This window comes from Channa argus, chromosome 24 (assembly GCF_033026475.1).
Source record: "Channa argus isolate prfri chromosome 24, Channa argus male v1.0, whole genome shotgun sequence".
Classification (NCBI taxonomy): Eukaryota; Metazoa; Chordata; class Actinopteri; order Anabantiformes; family Channidae; genus Channa; species Channa argus.
The window spans coordinates 5,620,024-5,633,290 of NC_090220.1; the positions used below are offsets into that span (position 1 = coordinate 5,620,024).

At 40.0% G+C, this 13,267-nt stretch overlaps 2 protein-coding genes across 4 annotated transcripts in view; one reads left to right on the forward strand and one right to left on the reverse strand.

The window, feature by feature from the left end:
- Positions 1–11,344, reverse strand: part of zzef1 (zinc finger, ZZ-type with EF hand domain 1) — a 32,995-nt gene extending 21,651 nt beyond the window's left edge. For 2 of the 3 annotated variants that reach the window (XM_067493970.1, XM_067493972.1), the window contains exons 1-25: positions 10,801–11,344; positions 9,974–10,118; positions 9,661–9,855; positions 9,310–9,493; positions 9,002–9,201; positions 8,232–8,442; positions 7,970–8,086; positions 7,247–7,425; positions 6,301–6,399; positions 6,130–6,221; positions 5,883–6,028; positions 5,515–5,620; positions 4,961–5,179; positions 4,570–4,661; positions 4,216–4,430; positions 3,932–4,065; positions 3,780–3,850; positions 3,577–3,691; positions 3,001–3,166; positions 2,718–2,839; positions 2,504–2,626; positions 1,747–1,916; positions 1,572–1,653; positions 1,282–1,483; positions 985–1,118 (exon numbers count right to left, since the gene is read on the reverse strand). In XM_067493970.1, the coding sequence (XP_067350071.1) occupies positions 985–1,118; positions 1,282–1,483; positions 1,572–1,653; positions 1,747–1,916; positions 2,504–2,626; positions 2,718–2,839; positions 3,001–3,166; positions 3,577–3,691; positions 3,780–3,850; positions 3,932–4,065; positions 4,216–4,430; positions 4,570–4,661; positions 4,961–5,179; positions 5,515–5,620; positions 5,883–6,028; positions 6,130–6,221; positions 6,301–6,399; positions 7,247–7,425; positions 7,970–8,086; positions 8,232–8,442; positions 9,002–9,201; positions 9,310–9,493; positions 9,661–9,855; positions 9,974–10,118; positions 10,801–11,214 (3,933 nt within the window). In that variant the 5' untranslated portion in view covers positions 11,215–11,344. Of the gene's footprint in view, positions 1–984; positions 1,119–1,281; positions 1,484–1,571; positions 1,654–1,746; positions 1,917–2,503; positions 2,627–2,717; positions 2,840–3,000; positions 3,167–3,576; positions 3,692–3,779; positions 3,851–3,931; positions 4,066–4,215; positions 4,431–4,569; positions 4,662–4,960; positions 5,180–5,514; positions 5,621–5,882; positions 6,029–6,129; positions 6,222–6,300; positions 6,400–7,096; positions 7,227–7,246; positions 7,426–7,969; positions 8,087–8,231; positions 8,443–9,001; positions 9,202–9,309; positions 9,494–9,660; positions 9,856–9,973; positions 10,119–10,800 lie in introns of those variants that run through there. The other variant, XM_067493973.1, reaches the window with a different exon arrangement.
- Positions 11,337–13,258, forward strand: cyb5d2 (cytochrome b5 domain containing 2). The gene is made up of 4 exons (XM_067493975.1): positions 11,337–11,735; positions 11,932–12,072; positions 12,777–12,963; positions 13,084–13,258. Exons 1-4 carry the CDS (start codon positions 11,495–11,497, stop codon positions 13,256–13,258), a joined length of 744 nt encoding a protein of 247 aa, XP_067350076.1. The 5' UTR covers positions 11,337–11,494.
- The last annotated feature ends 9 nt before the right edge of the window (positions 13,259–13,267 follow it).

A 13,267-nucleotide genomic window follows, 5' to 3' on the forward strand; every position in this document is an offset into this window, starting at 1 on the left:
GGAGTTCATCAGGGGCACGAAGTGGAAGGTTTTAGACTTCAACCTTATGGAGCATGCATTTTACCTGCTAAAGGAGGAGACTGAAGGGAATAACTCCCCAACACAAACAACAACTGAAAGAGGCTGCTGTGAAAGCCCGGAGAAGCAACAAAAAAGAACAATGCAAAAATTTGGTGATGTCAAATGGTCACAGTCTTGATGCAGTTATTGCAAGCAAAGTGCTTGCATTTAAGTTTTATTCACTTTAATCTTTTTAAGTCTATTTGTTCCAATACTTTTGTTCACATGAAAAATGGGTGGGTTCAAACAAAAAGTGCTATATTCTAAGTTGTGTATCGGATCCAAATGTAAATACGTGGAAATAAAAGTTGAAATGTTGATCTCTTCTCTCAAACTCATATTCATCTTTTAATGTCAAACCCTAATGATTTCATTGTACAGCAATATAAAGATATTGCCCTCACAGTTCCAGTACTTTTGGACGAGAATGTCGCTCTCAAGCAAATTTCCTAGCATTTCTTCCAGTTAGTTGTCTTGGTCTTCCACTTCTTGAAAGAGTATTCCATGTCCATGTTTCTTCCACTTCTGGACCGTGTTTTTTTCAGTTGGTACTAGTAGCTGTTTAGGGTTGCCACAGCGGATCATTAGTCTGCATGTTGTTTGGAAAAGTTTTTATTCTGGATGCCCTTGCTGGAGCAGCCCTCGTCAATCTCTACTGGGCTCAGGACCGGCACTGCGGAGCTGGGAAGCCTCCGATTTTACATTTTACAGTTAACTAACTAGAGCTTTTATTCAAGGGGATAAAAAAAACAAAAACAAACAAACACTGATAACATTTTCATTATTTAAAATGAAACTCCTTAAACAATTGTGGTGCTTCAGATGAAGAACATTTGTACTAACTGAATGTGCAATAAATTTTATATTTATTAAAAGAAAATTCTACCATTGTAATTTATTTTTTACTTTTTCACTCAACTGTACCTGTTCTGCTGTCGTTTTATTTCGATATGCCTCCCTTGTTTCACACAATCCATGTCGCAGGATGGGTTTCCATAAAGGAGAAGACTGAACATGAGACATTTTCGCTGATGGAAGCTCCTTCACGCTGTGTATCTCTGGAACAGACAGCAACCCCCACTTATAAGTATTCACGTCTGAAAAATACTTCAGCAAAACACAACTCTGAATGTACTGAAAGGAATGTGTAAAGTATGTTTAATAGCTCAAAAATCACGCTCATCAAGTTTTAAAACATTTGTTTAATAAAGGATGTTTTACCATAAGGGGATTTCAGTGCCAGAGTTCTAGATGCAAGGCGACCCATTAGGCGAGCTACTAGCAACTGCAGGTCTGACATCCAAGAAATAGTGATGTCGGGTAGACCCAGAGCAGTCACAGTGAACTTGTAACCCCACTCGTTATTACTGCTATCGGAGTGAAAGAGGAACTGGAGCTGAGGGCCAGCATCGAATGTCACTTTCTGAAGGAGTAAATGATAAATATGTGTAATTTAATGAGTATAAACAGGATTTCATGTAGAGACAACTCAGTGGTTTCTTATATTTTACCTTAGGCCACTTATCAGTTCCAACTTTCATGTCATAGCGGACCTTTCCACCTCTGGAATCTGTAAATTCTAGGTAGTCATATCTGTGAATACATAGAGCATAATGATGGATAAGTAAATCATCACCAGAGATGCGTTTTGTTTTTGTTTTTTTTTTAATATTTTACACAGGTCACCTCTTCTCTGTTTCACAGCGTTCGTCAAACTCCACCTCAAAGGATGTAGCACCGGGGCAGGCGAAGATGCTGGTCTCATGGCGGCTGTTCTCATAATTATGAGGGGACTCCATGTTCCAGGTCCTCAGGACCACTGGCTGCTGGGGCTGGTGCCAGCTCTCCTGATCCACCTACAGTATCACAGTGTATAATTCATCTTTGTTACACTTAGTGGAGGAAAGTAACTATATACATTAACTCAAGTACAATAATGAGAACTTTACGTGTTTCCATTCTATACCAATTTAGTCTTAGGTAGACTAAGGTGAATAGTGTATTTATGTGTGTGTATTTACTTGATAGCTGCTGGTTCATTTACAGATAAGATTCTAAATAGAAAACATACAAGTTTATAAAATGCCATCAGCTGTTATAGTTTTTATTATCCATGGTCAAATTAGCTTCATGTCTTATAAAAATACTACTTTCAATTTAGTGGCAACAACAATAATGCATCACTAATAATTAAATATATTTTGTTAATGATACATTTATAACTGTACTCAACATTGTTAATGCAAGACATTTCAAGGAAATAACATTATTTTTTTATGGCTATTTGTATTACCAACACTGTATACAGTAATGTTGTACTACACAACCCATTACACACATTACACTGGCCTGCAACTTTACATCTTTGCTTGTACTCAAATAGTGGAACAGGAAGGTGCAATGTTTTCTGGCAAGCTATGGCCTAAGGTCAGAATGTACTGACCTTCGAGAGGATGTCTCCAGTATCACTGGTTAAGTTTTTCAGGAGTTCAACCAGAGACGAGAAGCTCTTCAGCAGTGGGCTGTGGGGGATGTCCAAAGGACACAGCTCCAGGAGGAAAATCATCTGCCAGGACCAGAACAAATATTACTATTATTCAGCACAGTCAACGCTTTAAATATGTTGGAAGACATTTCAGAAATTACAAGTGTTTTACCAGTTGTCTGAAGACTGTGGTTAGGATGGAGCTCCCTAGCTTTTCAGTAATTTCAGCGTTAGTGTACCTCTCCAACAGGGAACTAAGGATAATCTTGATACTTCCCAAGAACTGATCCACATCTATTAAGAGAGCAGGTTTGAATCAGCCATTGCATTATCTCATGTCAGTAATTGGCATTTGGTTTGTCAGCTCTTTCTATATTATCCACTCCCACCCAGAGACTCTAATCCAGAAAACATAAAGTTATTAGGTCAGTTGTGACAGAGTTACTGTATCTCACACTTTAGTAGGATGTCTCTGGCCAGCTCCACTGCAACAGCTGAGGAAGCTACTCCTTTGAGCTGCAAGTAGCACCAGGAGACCAGACTACCCTGCAGTGCCCAGAACAAGGTCAGCAACACGGTCCTGCTTGCTCCACCACTCTCATCCACCATCATAACTTCACACTGACAGATGGGAGAAAGTTGCACACAAAAAAAAACATTAAAAATAGGGCTTTGTGATTGGACTAAGACTCCATGTGCTGATAACCATTTATATCACAATAGAGCATATTTTTTTGAGTCTGCTTCAATTTACATGGTGATATTAAAATCATTTTAAAAGTAGTATTATAAAGTGTATTGGCAAAAAAAAATAATGATTACTGCTTATTAACCCTAACTGCTGCACAGCTATAATGCTATAGCAGTTTGATATAAAAAAGCTACTTAGAAAATATTTCAAAAGGCTGGGGGCAAAGTTTGGTCATTTAGGTTCATGATTGTGTCTCTGTGTTTGTTAACATATCTTTTAGTGTTTTAACCAGAAACAGCATCAATCAGTGTTGAAGTGGTTTGTGTGACAGAGGTCTCACCTCTCTTGTTGACACCAGTAGCAGTGTTTCCATGACTGACAATATGGGGCTTATGTCGAAATCTGGAAGAGCTCCTTTTGGTGGGAGCATGAGAAGGCCACTTGGATCCTGGTCACTGCATGAAGAAAACACAGCTGTCACTGATGCACTGTGATCTAAGAATGTTATATGTTAAGATGGCCATAAAACTATAGTGTGCTTACCTAAAGTAATTGCAGAGCGATTCAAATGTTACCTTTACTGACTCTGGCTGATCCTCTTCTGTTATATTTTTCTGTATAAATGTATTATTACATCATCATTATCAATATTATCATCACCATCATCATAAATATTGTTATATTTCTAAACTCACCATCATGTGAAAGAGTTTGTCCCGTCGCACATGTTTGTCAGGGAAGAAAACAGCAGCTCCATTAAGTATGGCTTTCACTGCTTCCTTGTGCAAAGCTTTTTCTACTAATGTCTCGCCCTCAGGACTGTCCACAACTTAAACACAAACATGACAAATATCACTGGATTTTTACAATGCAACATAGATTTGAACATGATTATCATAGAAAACTGTCCTCACAAGACTCTCTACAGGGATAGTTTACCTTTTTAATCAAACACAAATGAAATCCTTCAGGTTCTTACTGTGGCAGAGGTGAGTGTAGAGTTCCCACACAGGCCTAATAGAGTCATTTAGAGACTCTTCACTGCTGGAAGTGGATGAACAAGCAGCTTCTGTGGCATCTGAACCTCTGCTCTCATCTGGGCTCTGGGCCTCCAGTGGATTGGGCAGCATAGGGAAACAGTTCTGCATCAACTGGAGCAGCAGAACTCTGCTCTTCAACACCTCCTCTCCCTCACTGAGACAACGATATGCTACATTACAGGTGAACCCTTAACATGTCACATGATGATGCCAAATTAAAGTACTAATTATTGCTGTAGTGAACAAAAAAATGTGCTAACGCAAAACCCGCTGGTGACACCACTATTACTCACATCTCCCTGAGTTTATTGTAGAACTTCCAGAAGAGGTTGATGCTGAGACCACTGAAGTCCAGAAGATACTTCTGCTTGAAGTTAGATGTATCCTGCAAAAATGAATGGTCAAGACTGTATGACAGTCAGCAATAAAACAACACACAGCAGAACTGTAAATAGAATGTTGCAATGCTGGCTAATGACCAAAAGGGGGCAGATGTGATTTTAAATGTTAGAAAATCCCAAATCAGAATATTTACTGTTCTGTAAAAGCTTCCATTATTTTCAGATACAGATTTGTGCCATCATCAGTACTTTCTCCAATGTGCTGTATACTATACCCATACAGTGTGTAAGAGTAGTTAAGATTGAAAAAGTAAACTTTGTTCATGCAGCAATTAGTCGGTACCATGTCTCGTGTAAGCTGTTGAATGAAGAACAAAGTCCTGTTAAGTAGACAGAGGCCAGTAACAGCGTAATGGTCAAAGGTTTCTCCCTCTTGACTCAGGTCATCTAGATCCCCCAGCCGCTCTGTCCCAGGGCATAAGTAGCCACTGAAAGTGAGGGACTGCACACCAAGACGCTCAGCAGACTCTTGCCTGGTGCAGAGGAACTTCACCATCAGGAACTGGGAAGACAAGAAAAAAAATTAACAACAATATAGTGTTTAAAGATAACAAAATCGAGTAAATGAAAGTACCAATATTTTTATCTGCAATTCTTTTTTGCCATACCCTTTTACTTTCAATTTCAAAAAGATTAAATAATTTCCTATGGCAGCAAGGCACAGAGGAGGAAATCGTGCAGCTGTAGATAATTCACAATGAATATTCTAGCAAGTATTTGGGGCAGCAGGATAGTTTATATATTTCTAATTAAACTACACATTCATTGTAATAAAATTATTAAAAAAGAAGTCAGTAAAATTATATCAACATTTTAACTGGATGCTGAAGTATATACTTTTGCGACACGACACTGCTGCAGCTTGATCTCCACATCGTTCCAGTCATCCTCAAGCTCAAACCAGCCAATCGGTTCATCCTCAGCCTGTGCTGGAATCTTCACACTGCAGGTCAGATAGTAGCATGGTGTTTAAGGCAGACTGAGGCAGACCCCCACTGTAGTGAGGGGTGTCAATATTTATGGTGTACTGTTATCTTAGTAGACTGAATGATTCTTTTAAGTGCTACGTTGTCCTGCTTATAACACAACTACAATTTGTGATTTGTTTAAAGTTGTTAAGTTGTACGTTTAAAGTATATTAAATATAATATTAAATACAGAGGCTAACTAAAGCAAAAAAATTCTAACAGTTACTAGATCCTTACCTGTCTTGTACAAACTCTTTGTAGTCCTTGTAGTCCCACATGTCATATTTTTTGAACCTCTTGAAATGTTTCTCTGCATCAAAAGGGTCTTCCTCTTTGTATGCAAACACCAAGCCGCATTTTGCGCCAATGGCTCCTTTTCGCACCTTATCATTCAATTGTGAAAATTAGTTTTAATGTGCTTCATTATCACTATGGCTATTATTACAAATTCTCAATGTAATGCCGAAATCAAATGAAGCCTCACCTTGATCTTCATTTGAGTGATCTGAAAGTTGCTGTGGTCCTCTGTTGAGAGGATAACACTGGCTTTCCTCTGTCCACTTTCTGTGAGGAAACCTTCAGAAGAATCAACGTACAGTTGAGGGCATATCCATAATATAATAGTAAGATGCATTGTTATTGCACTCAGTTTTACCATCTCCAGTGGAGGATTCTGTGAGCATATTCTCTGGTCCTGATTTCTCCTCTTTACTCTTTACATCACATGCCTGTAGGTGCAGCTGGACTGGCTTCCCTGCATTATAACACAAATCGTTATGTCATTATGTAGTTACAGAAAACAAAATGTAGTTAATAGGCACTACTCACAAAAAGTAAGAGATATTCGACTTTTGGGTGAATTTTGAAAAATGTAAAAAGTTCATGCTACAGTGATATTATAGCATGAAAGGAGGGCATTTGAGAAGAAGCACGCAATGGTAATATCTTCATCACAAACAATTTGTTGAAACAAAAGCTAACAACAGTGGTGGGTGTACCACAACAATAAATGTCAATGTCTCAATAACTTGTCAATTGCTAGGTGTCATCTTGGTCTCATGGTGTCAAAAATCCAAACAGCAAGAAGAAGAGGACCATTTTAATACAAATTGTCATTGAACCAGAACATTTAACGGTCAATTCATAGATCAAACATGATCCCTTGTGATTTTTGCAGCTAATCACCTTGTTAGAGAACAGCATGTTATGCAAAAAACAACGAACAGTTGGATATGTGCATTCAAAAGTTTGGTGAAATTACGTTTAAATTATGTAATAATTAAATTAGTCAACAGGTTACAGTGCATTTTAGGTGCCTTCTGAAATTTCACCCAAAAGTCAAATATCCTGATATACATCATTAGTTTATTTTCTATGACAGCATAATTATTCATTTGATAATTTCCCATACAGGGTGTCATTTAATTTCTCTACTAAGAGGCAATAATCACCATCCTGCAGCTTTGTAACAGAATTAGTAGTTTTCCACTGTGTAGTCCACAAATGCACATCCTTCTTGTTGGCTAGGCCCTTTCTCTCCAAGGTCTATGGTTTCAAAGGACTTTGTGTGAATGAGAGTAAGGGAAGGCTAGTCACATTACCGTTGCGATAGAGTAGTCGTAGTCTAACAGAGGCCATAGAGTTGATGAGGGAGGAGGCCTTGTACTCTGCCTCTAAATGGTCACAGATGCAGGACAGGGCCTGAAGCACTTTTGCAACACTACCTCTGGCCAGAGCAAAGGCCAGGAGGGTCATTTCTGCATCAGGACTCACACAGCAGCTACACAAAAGAAAAGAAAAAAAAAACATTATTTGTGTCATTTTTGCCTCTATTGTTTTTTTTGTTTGTTTTTTTTTACTTACTTTTTTACTGTAAGAAATTAAATAGCCTCAATTTATGAATCTGGCTTTGAAACACTTAACTCTTGCAGAGCTTCTAGACTGACATGTAGCATTTTGTTTCTACGACTAAAGGTAACATTAGAATGCAGTATAATGCCAAACTAGGCTGGTTCGTGGCAAAAACAATCATCGTGAATATTCATCAAATAACCCAAATCTCACTGCTCTGTCTAGCATTGTGGCAGACATTGAGATTCAAATCGGTTTCTAAAAGAGCAACAGTTTAATTATGATTCGGTCATTCATGTTGCCTTTGATAAAGACCCTGACAGCAGCTGATGGACTTCAGTACATTAGATGGAAAGTCGACAGTTGGTCATCACTAGTTCAGTACTTATAGTGTTCTGTCTGTTCTGTAGTATGTGCTCATTGTGGCAGTAATAGGCGAGTGTGAAGAGTATGTAGTTCTTGCAGGTCATTACTCGGCTATCCTGATTAGAAATTCATCCACCTCCTCCAGGATGTTCGGGGAGAAAAATTTAGGAAACTCTGTGGATGACGGTGTCAGGGACAATGGTGGCATGTGTCGTAAGGCTTTTCTGGAAGGACAACACATACACAAACACACATAAGAAGTAAAGCACTAAGTGAAAAACAAATCACTACACTTGAAGCTTACTCAATCTCGTGTCAAACATCCTAATGCTGCAATATTGTTGCAATTTATGTATAGCTTGATCTTACCGTGTGCTCTGGAGGACTGTCTGAGCAAGTGCAGGGTTGGTCTCCATGGAGGCAGTGACCAAGGAGGTGAGGAGAGACAGGTACCAGATGGCTGAAGCATCCGAAACAGACACCTCTTTATTCTTGGTAATCTGATAGCCTAAAGTCTTCAACCCATGAATCCGTGTGTCACATCCGTCACTCAGGCACCGCTTAATGTTGATTTGAATATCTGGGGTTTGGTGGAAATGTAACATAGTTAAGCAGACTGATGGCATATACCATGCAAACAGGCTATATTCAATCACTTCATCTTCTCAGAGTTGACATGTTGACAAATAACATAAATAACACAAACAAACTAATAATAAATGACCATCATTTAACTCTATGCTAATATTTGGCAGGGTGTTCAACCACTTGGCTCAATCCATTCTCAGTTAATGTTATTCTCATTTATTCACATTTTGGAAATAAAATCTAAGCTTCTGAGTTTAAAGCCTAGTTTTTGTGTAGCTAGACAACTTCTAAGAAGGCAACTATGCAATATGTTTATTTCCAGGTGGTCCTTTAAGACTTTAAGACACCAGTGCCTCAATTGGATCACATTAATCCTGGCTCATGAAAGCTTGCATGTTGATTCAAAACTGAGGCACTTAAAAATTCCACTACTCTTCTGCAGGGTGCAAAGGAGAGCAAGTTTTACAACAATTTCTCTACAAGCACCAGTGAAGTAACAAAAGAGAAATACATATGCAAATAGGGAGACAGATTGGTATACAGTGACTCACATGGGTGTGTGATGTTGGCACTCTCCAAAAGAGCTACGTAGCCTGTGACATTGCTGGGGATTCGAATATCCCTGATCTCCTGCAGAGAACGCCGGTTTTTTCCCACAGCAACCGAGACCAACTGAGGCATGTAGCTGTGGTCATTAGAGGCCACGGCGATAGCCAAACGTCTCAAAACCACATCTGGCTTCATTTTCAATCTGGGAAAAAGGACAGACTTTCTAGCCTGAAACTGACCATATATATAACCATAATTCATGGATTAAACACATGTAACATTAAGATGCAACTTTTTAGTTCTGTATTACCTGATCCAATGCGAGCGTGCACTGCCATCTGACTGCCAGAAAGAGGCAGTTTCTCCATTTGTCATCTTGTAAATGTCAGCAACATTGGATGACGCTTCTATAGTGCTGTAACACTGTGTGACGACTTTGACCTTGTCCACATCTGGATCACGGTCCAGTTCGGCTCTGTACTGGATATCTAAATCTGAAAGAAACAAATAAAGCTTGAAAAAAATATTGTGAGGGAGAAAGATGCACTTCTAAATATAGATTTAGTGTCATCTTATGCAGGATAAACATTCAGAATTCAAACCCCTTCGCTATCAGTGTTAAGCCAGTGATTTGTTTTTCATGCAAATCTCTAGTGCTCACCTTTCTCCTTCTGCAAGAGGAATTCCAAGAAGTCCTGAACCACACTAGACCTCATGGTGCAGATACTGTTGTAGCCCTCTAAGATAGGGAAAGGAATGGCACTGCTGGGAATACGATTCCTGTGTAAGAACTTAAGGATTTTAGAGGCATGTGCCCCTAACCGGTCTTTGGTCTTGGAAAATATGTCAACAAAACCTATGGAAACAATACAAGAAAGAGGCTACATTGATATTTGGTGTTAACTTCTATGCCAAATAGATATTAAAATGAAACTGCCCTTGTTCCAGTCTGTTAAACAAATTACATCTCATACCTGGGGTTAGGGAGCAGGCTTGTAGCTGTCTGATCACATGACTCAACTCTCCCTGTAGATTAGCTCCATTTGAGTTCTTCAGAGCAAGCAGCATGCTCTCTATGTCCACAACCCCATCCCCCTCCGCATCAAACTGCCCAAAAGCCTCAAAAGAGATACATACAGTAAACAATGTGACACTTGACATACTGACACATGAACTTACATTGCAGCAGACCAATGTAAAACCCTCTAATCAGATGAAACACAAACAACCAATTCCCTTCATTTAGATACCACACTTTGTTGCTGTATGTCTATCAATTGGTGCTATTTGACACATTTTGAACATGTCATCATTTGACATAAAAAGGCAGGTAGTAGCTCTGCATCTGAATCCTCTTAGGGTTTTTTGAGGAACCAATGTTGTGTGTGGTACGGAAACAATAACTGAGGCATTGAATGTCCACACAAAGCCAAAGTCAGACTAAAGGGCACATATTCATTTAGTTGCCCTATTCATCCCCAACCTTTGGTTTAGCAACGAATACCAATGAATAGACCAAAGTGACAATAAAACTGGGAAGCAGAGATCACATCATGACAGCTCATTTGCCTAGTTTTATTACAGGCGCTTATTAATGTCCAAAGAATTTACAATAATTTTGCGAGTGACCTTTTCTTACTTCACTAGTAAATGATATCAGTTATAATAAACGTGCACGACAACAGTTACGTGTTACCATGCACTCTGTCCTTATTGCTGGGACAGGTAGGTTATTTCAAATCATGACATTTCACTTCACTTGTTGCGAGAGGAGCGCTTTTCAGGATATTTATAAAGTTACCTCTTCACATTCGTCTCTCGGAGCGTCTCTGCTCTCCAACATCTCACAAAATTGTTCCATATTGACAGACTCCTCTCCTCGGTTTAACCGGTCCTCCAGCCACCGTACCAGGACACCCTCATTCCCGGCCAGGACAGACTCCTGAATGGCGAGCCCCGAGTCGCTAATACGGGCCGCAGCTTCTCTCAGTTTCACTTGCTCTAGGAGAACCCCAGGGCCAGGGGGTCCACTGGTGGGACCAGGCAGGTTATTTGATACCCTCCCGCTTCTCCCAGAACCGGAGCCCCCACCGCCTCCGAGACCGCCGCCAGTGGCCGCAGAGGCCGGACTGTCTTCAGCGAAGCCCGGGCTCTCTGTTTCTATGTCTTCCTCGTCGCCGCTGCCTCCACCACAGCCGCTCTCTGCGTTCCCCATGTTTGCTTCACCGACTTAGGGTTCCCTTGTAAATCTCTGCGCCCAATCGGGCGTCCGTTTGGACACGGCTACGCCGGTCTTTACATAGACCTTCCTAACCTAACTAATGTTAAGCTAGAGTTCTTCTGTTCACTAGCTACTACCGCATTGACGTACTGTTGTACGTCCATTGCGCACGCGCTGTTACAGTTCACGGAAGTTCTCGGTTTTAATGTGTTTCAGTTGGAAGGAACGTGATGTGATTTTAATGCAGCGAATCTTGTAAACTCGAACGAAGAGCATGCTCAGCTATGCTATAGTGGCGATTTTGTCTGTGCTGCTGGCAGTATGGTTCATTCCTAAATTTGGAAATGAATTTACTCAAGGGCCACCTGTGAGGCTCCTGGGCAAGAGTGAATTAGCACTTTACGACGGAGAGGAAGGCAGCAGGGGCCTTTACCTGGCCATACTGGGGCAGGTTTTTGATGTCCACAAGGGCCACAAGCACTATGGACCTGGTGGTGCATATCATTTTATGGCAGGTGATTCCCTGCTAATTTAAATGCTCTCAATACTGAACCACACTTTTAATTTGTTTTTAAAAGTATATTAATTGGTATGTAACAATCCAAACCACCAGACGTAAATCAGTACACATGATTCCCATTCTAATAGTAGCACATGAATAGCTGCAGTAGGCTAATATTAATATTTTACTGTATGTGTTATTGTTTTTAGGAAAAGATGCCTCACTGGCCTTTATAACTGGGGACTTCACAGAAAGTGGCCTGACAGATGATGTGTCCGGTCTGTCCCCACTGCAGGTGTTGGCCCTGTATGACTGGTTGGCTTTCTATCAAAAGAACTACCAGTTTGTAGGTATGTGATATTTGTCCCCAAAGTATTTTATTTGGAACTTTTAGTACAGTACATAAATGTAACCACAAAACTGTAAAATATTAGGGGCTTGGACCCTGATTTTATATGAAGCCCTCTTAACAGCTCAAAAACATAGGGTACACTATTCCCATTGAAATAATTTGAACATATCACATATTTCAGAAGGGTCCTACAGACCGTGGACCTCTACTAAGGGTCTCGGAGATCGTAGCTGTAAAATTTTCTGCATTGGTATTTGGGATTGGCAGGACTTTTAATAAGTCACTACTTCTCCCCAATCCCAAATAGGTCTATTTGGTTTTGAAATGCAAGCATCTATGTGATGTTTCGGGTCTTTGTAAAAGATGGTGAAATATTTGTAATATCAACATGTATATTTAAATATTGGATGATGTCATATAAATGAAGCTGTGAAATATGCCATTTCCAGCTATACGAGTTTAGTTTTTTTTGGAATATGTCTTACCTGTGCTCATTAGCTCTTGTGTTAACCCGAATAATCAAAAAGAAAGATCCTGGACAGCTTAGATTCTTGGATATACCGCCAATAGTGCTTTGAATGGCATCAGCCTTTAATAGATGTGTAATGTTTTAAAAATAGCTGCTAACTTATTTCTTTGTATAATTCATCCTTATCAATAGATCTTCTGTAAAATACCAACATCTACCATCTTGACTTTCAGGATTTGTTACTGGCCAGTTCTATAATGAGACTGGGCAGCCCACAAAGAATCTGTTACAGGTAGAGGCATCGCTAGCAGAAGGCAAGCAAATCAAGTCCCAGTCTGATGCGGAGATGTTACGTTTCCCAGCCTGCAACTCAGAGTGGAGTGCCGCCAAGGGAGGAATAGTCTGGTGCTCCACTAAGAGGTATGGAAATAGCTCTGGCCTGATCAAATATTAACAAGACTAGAGGGCATATCATTGCAATAACATGATGTCATTAACAGGCATTATTGGTGTAAGTAAGCACTCATTTTTTTTCTCCAGTGGTGGAGTACCAAGAGAGTGGACAGGTGTCCCACGGAAGCTCTACTCTCCTGGATCCGGTAGCGTTCGTTGTGTCTGTGTTCAAGACCCATCTGCAGCAGAGGAAGACCCCAACCTGCAGAAATATGAAGGCTGTCCTCCAAGTTCTGAATCGTGCGCTTTTGGAGAGTTCTAGTCTTAGCCC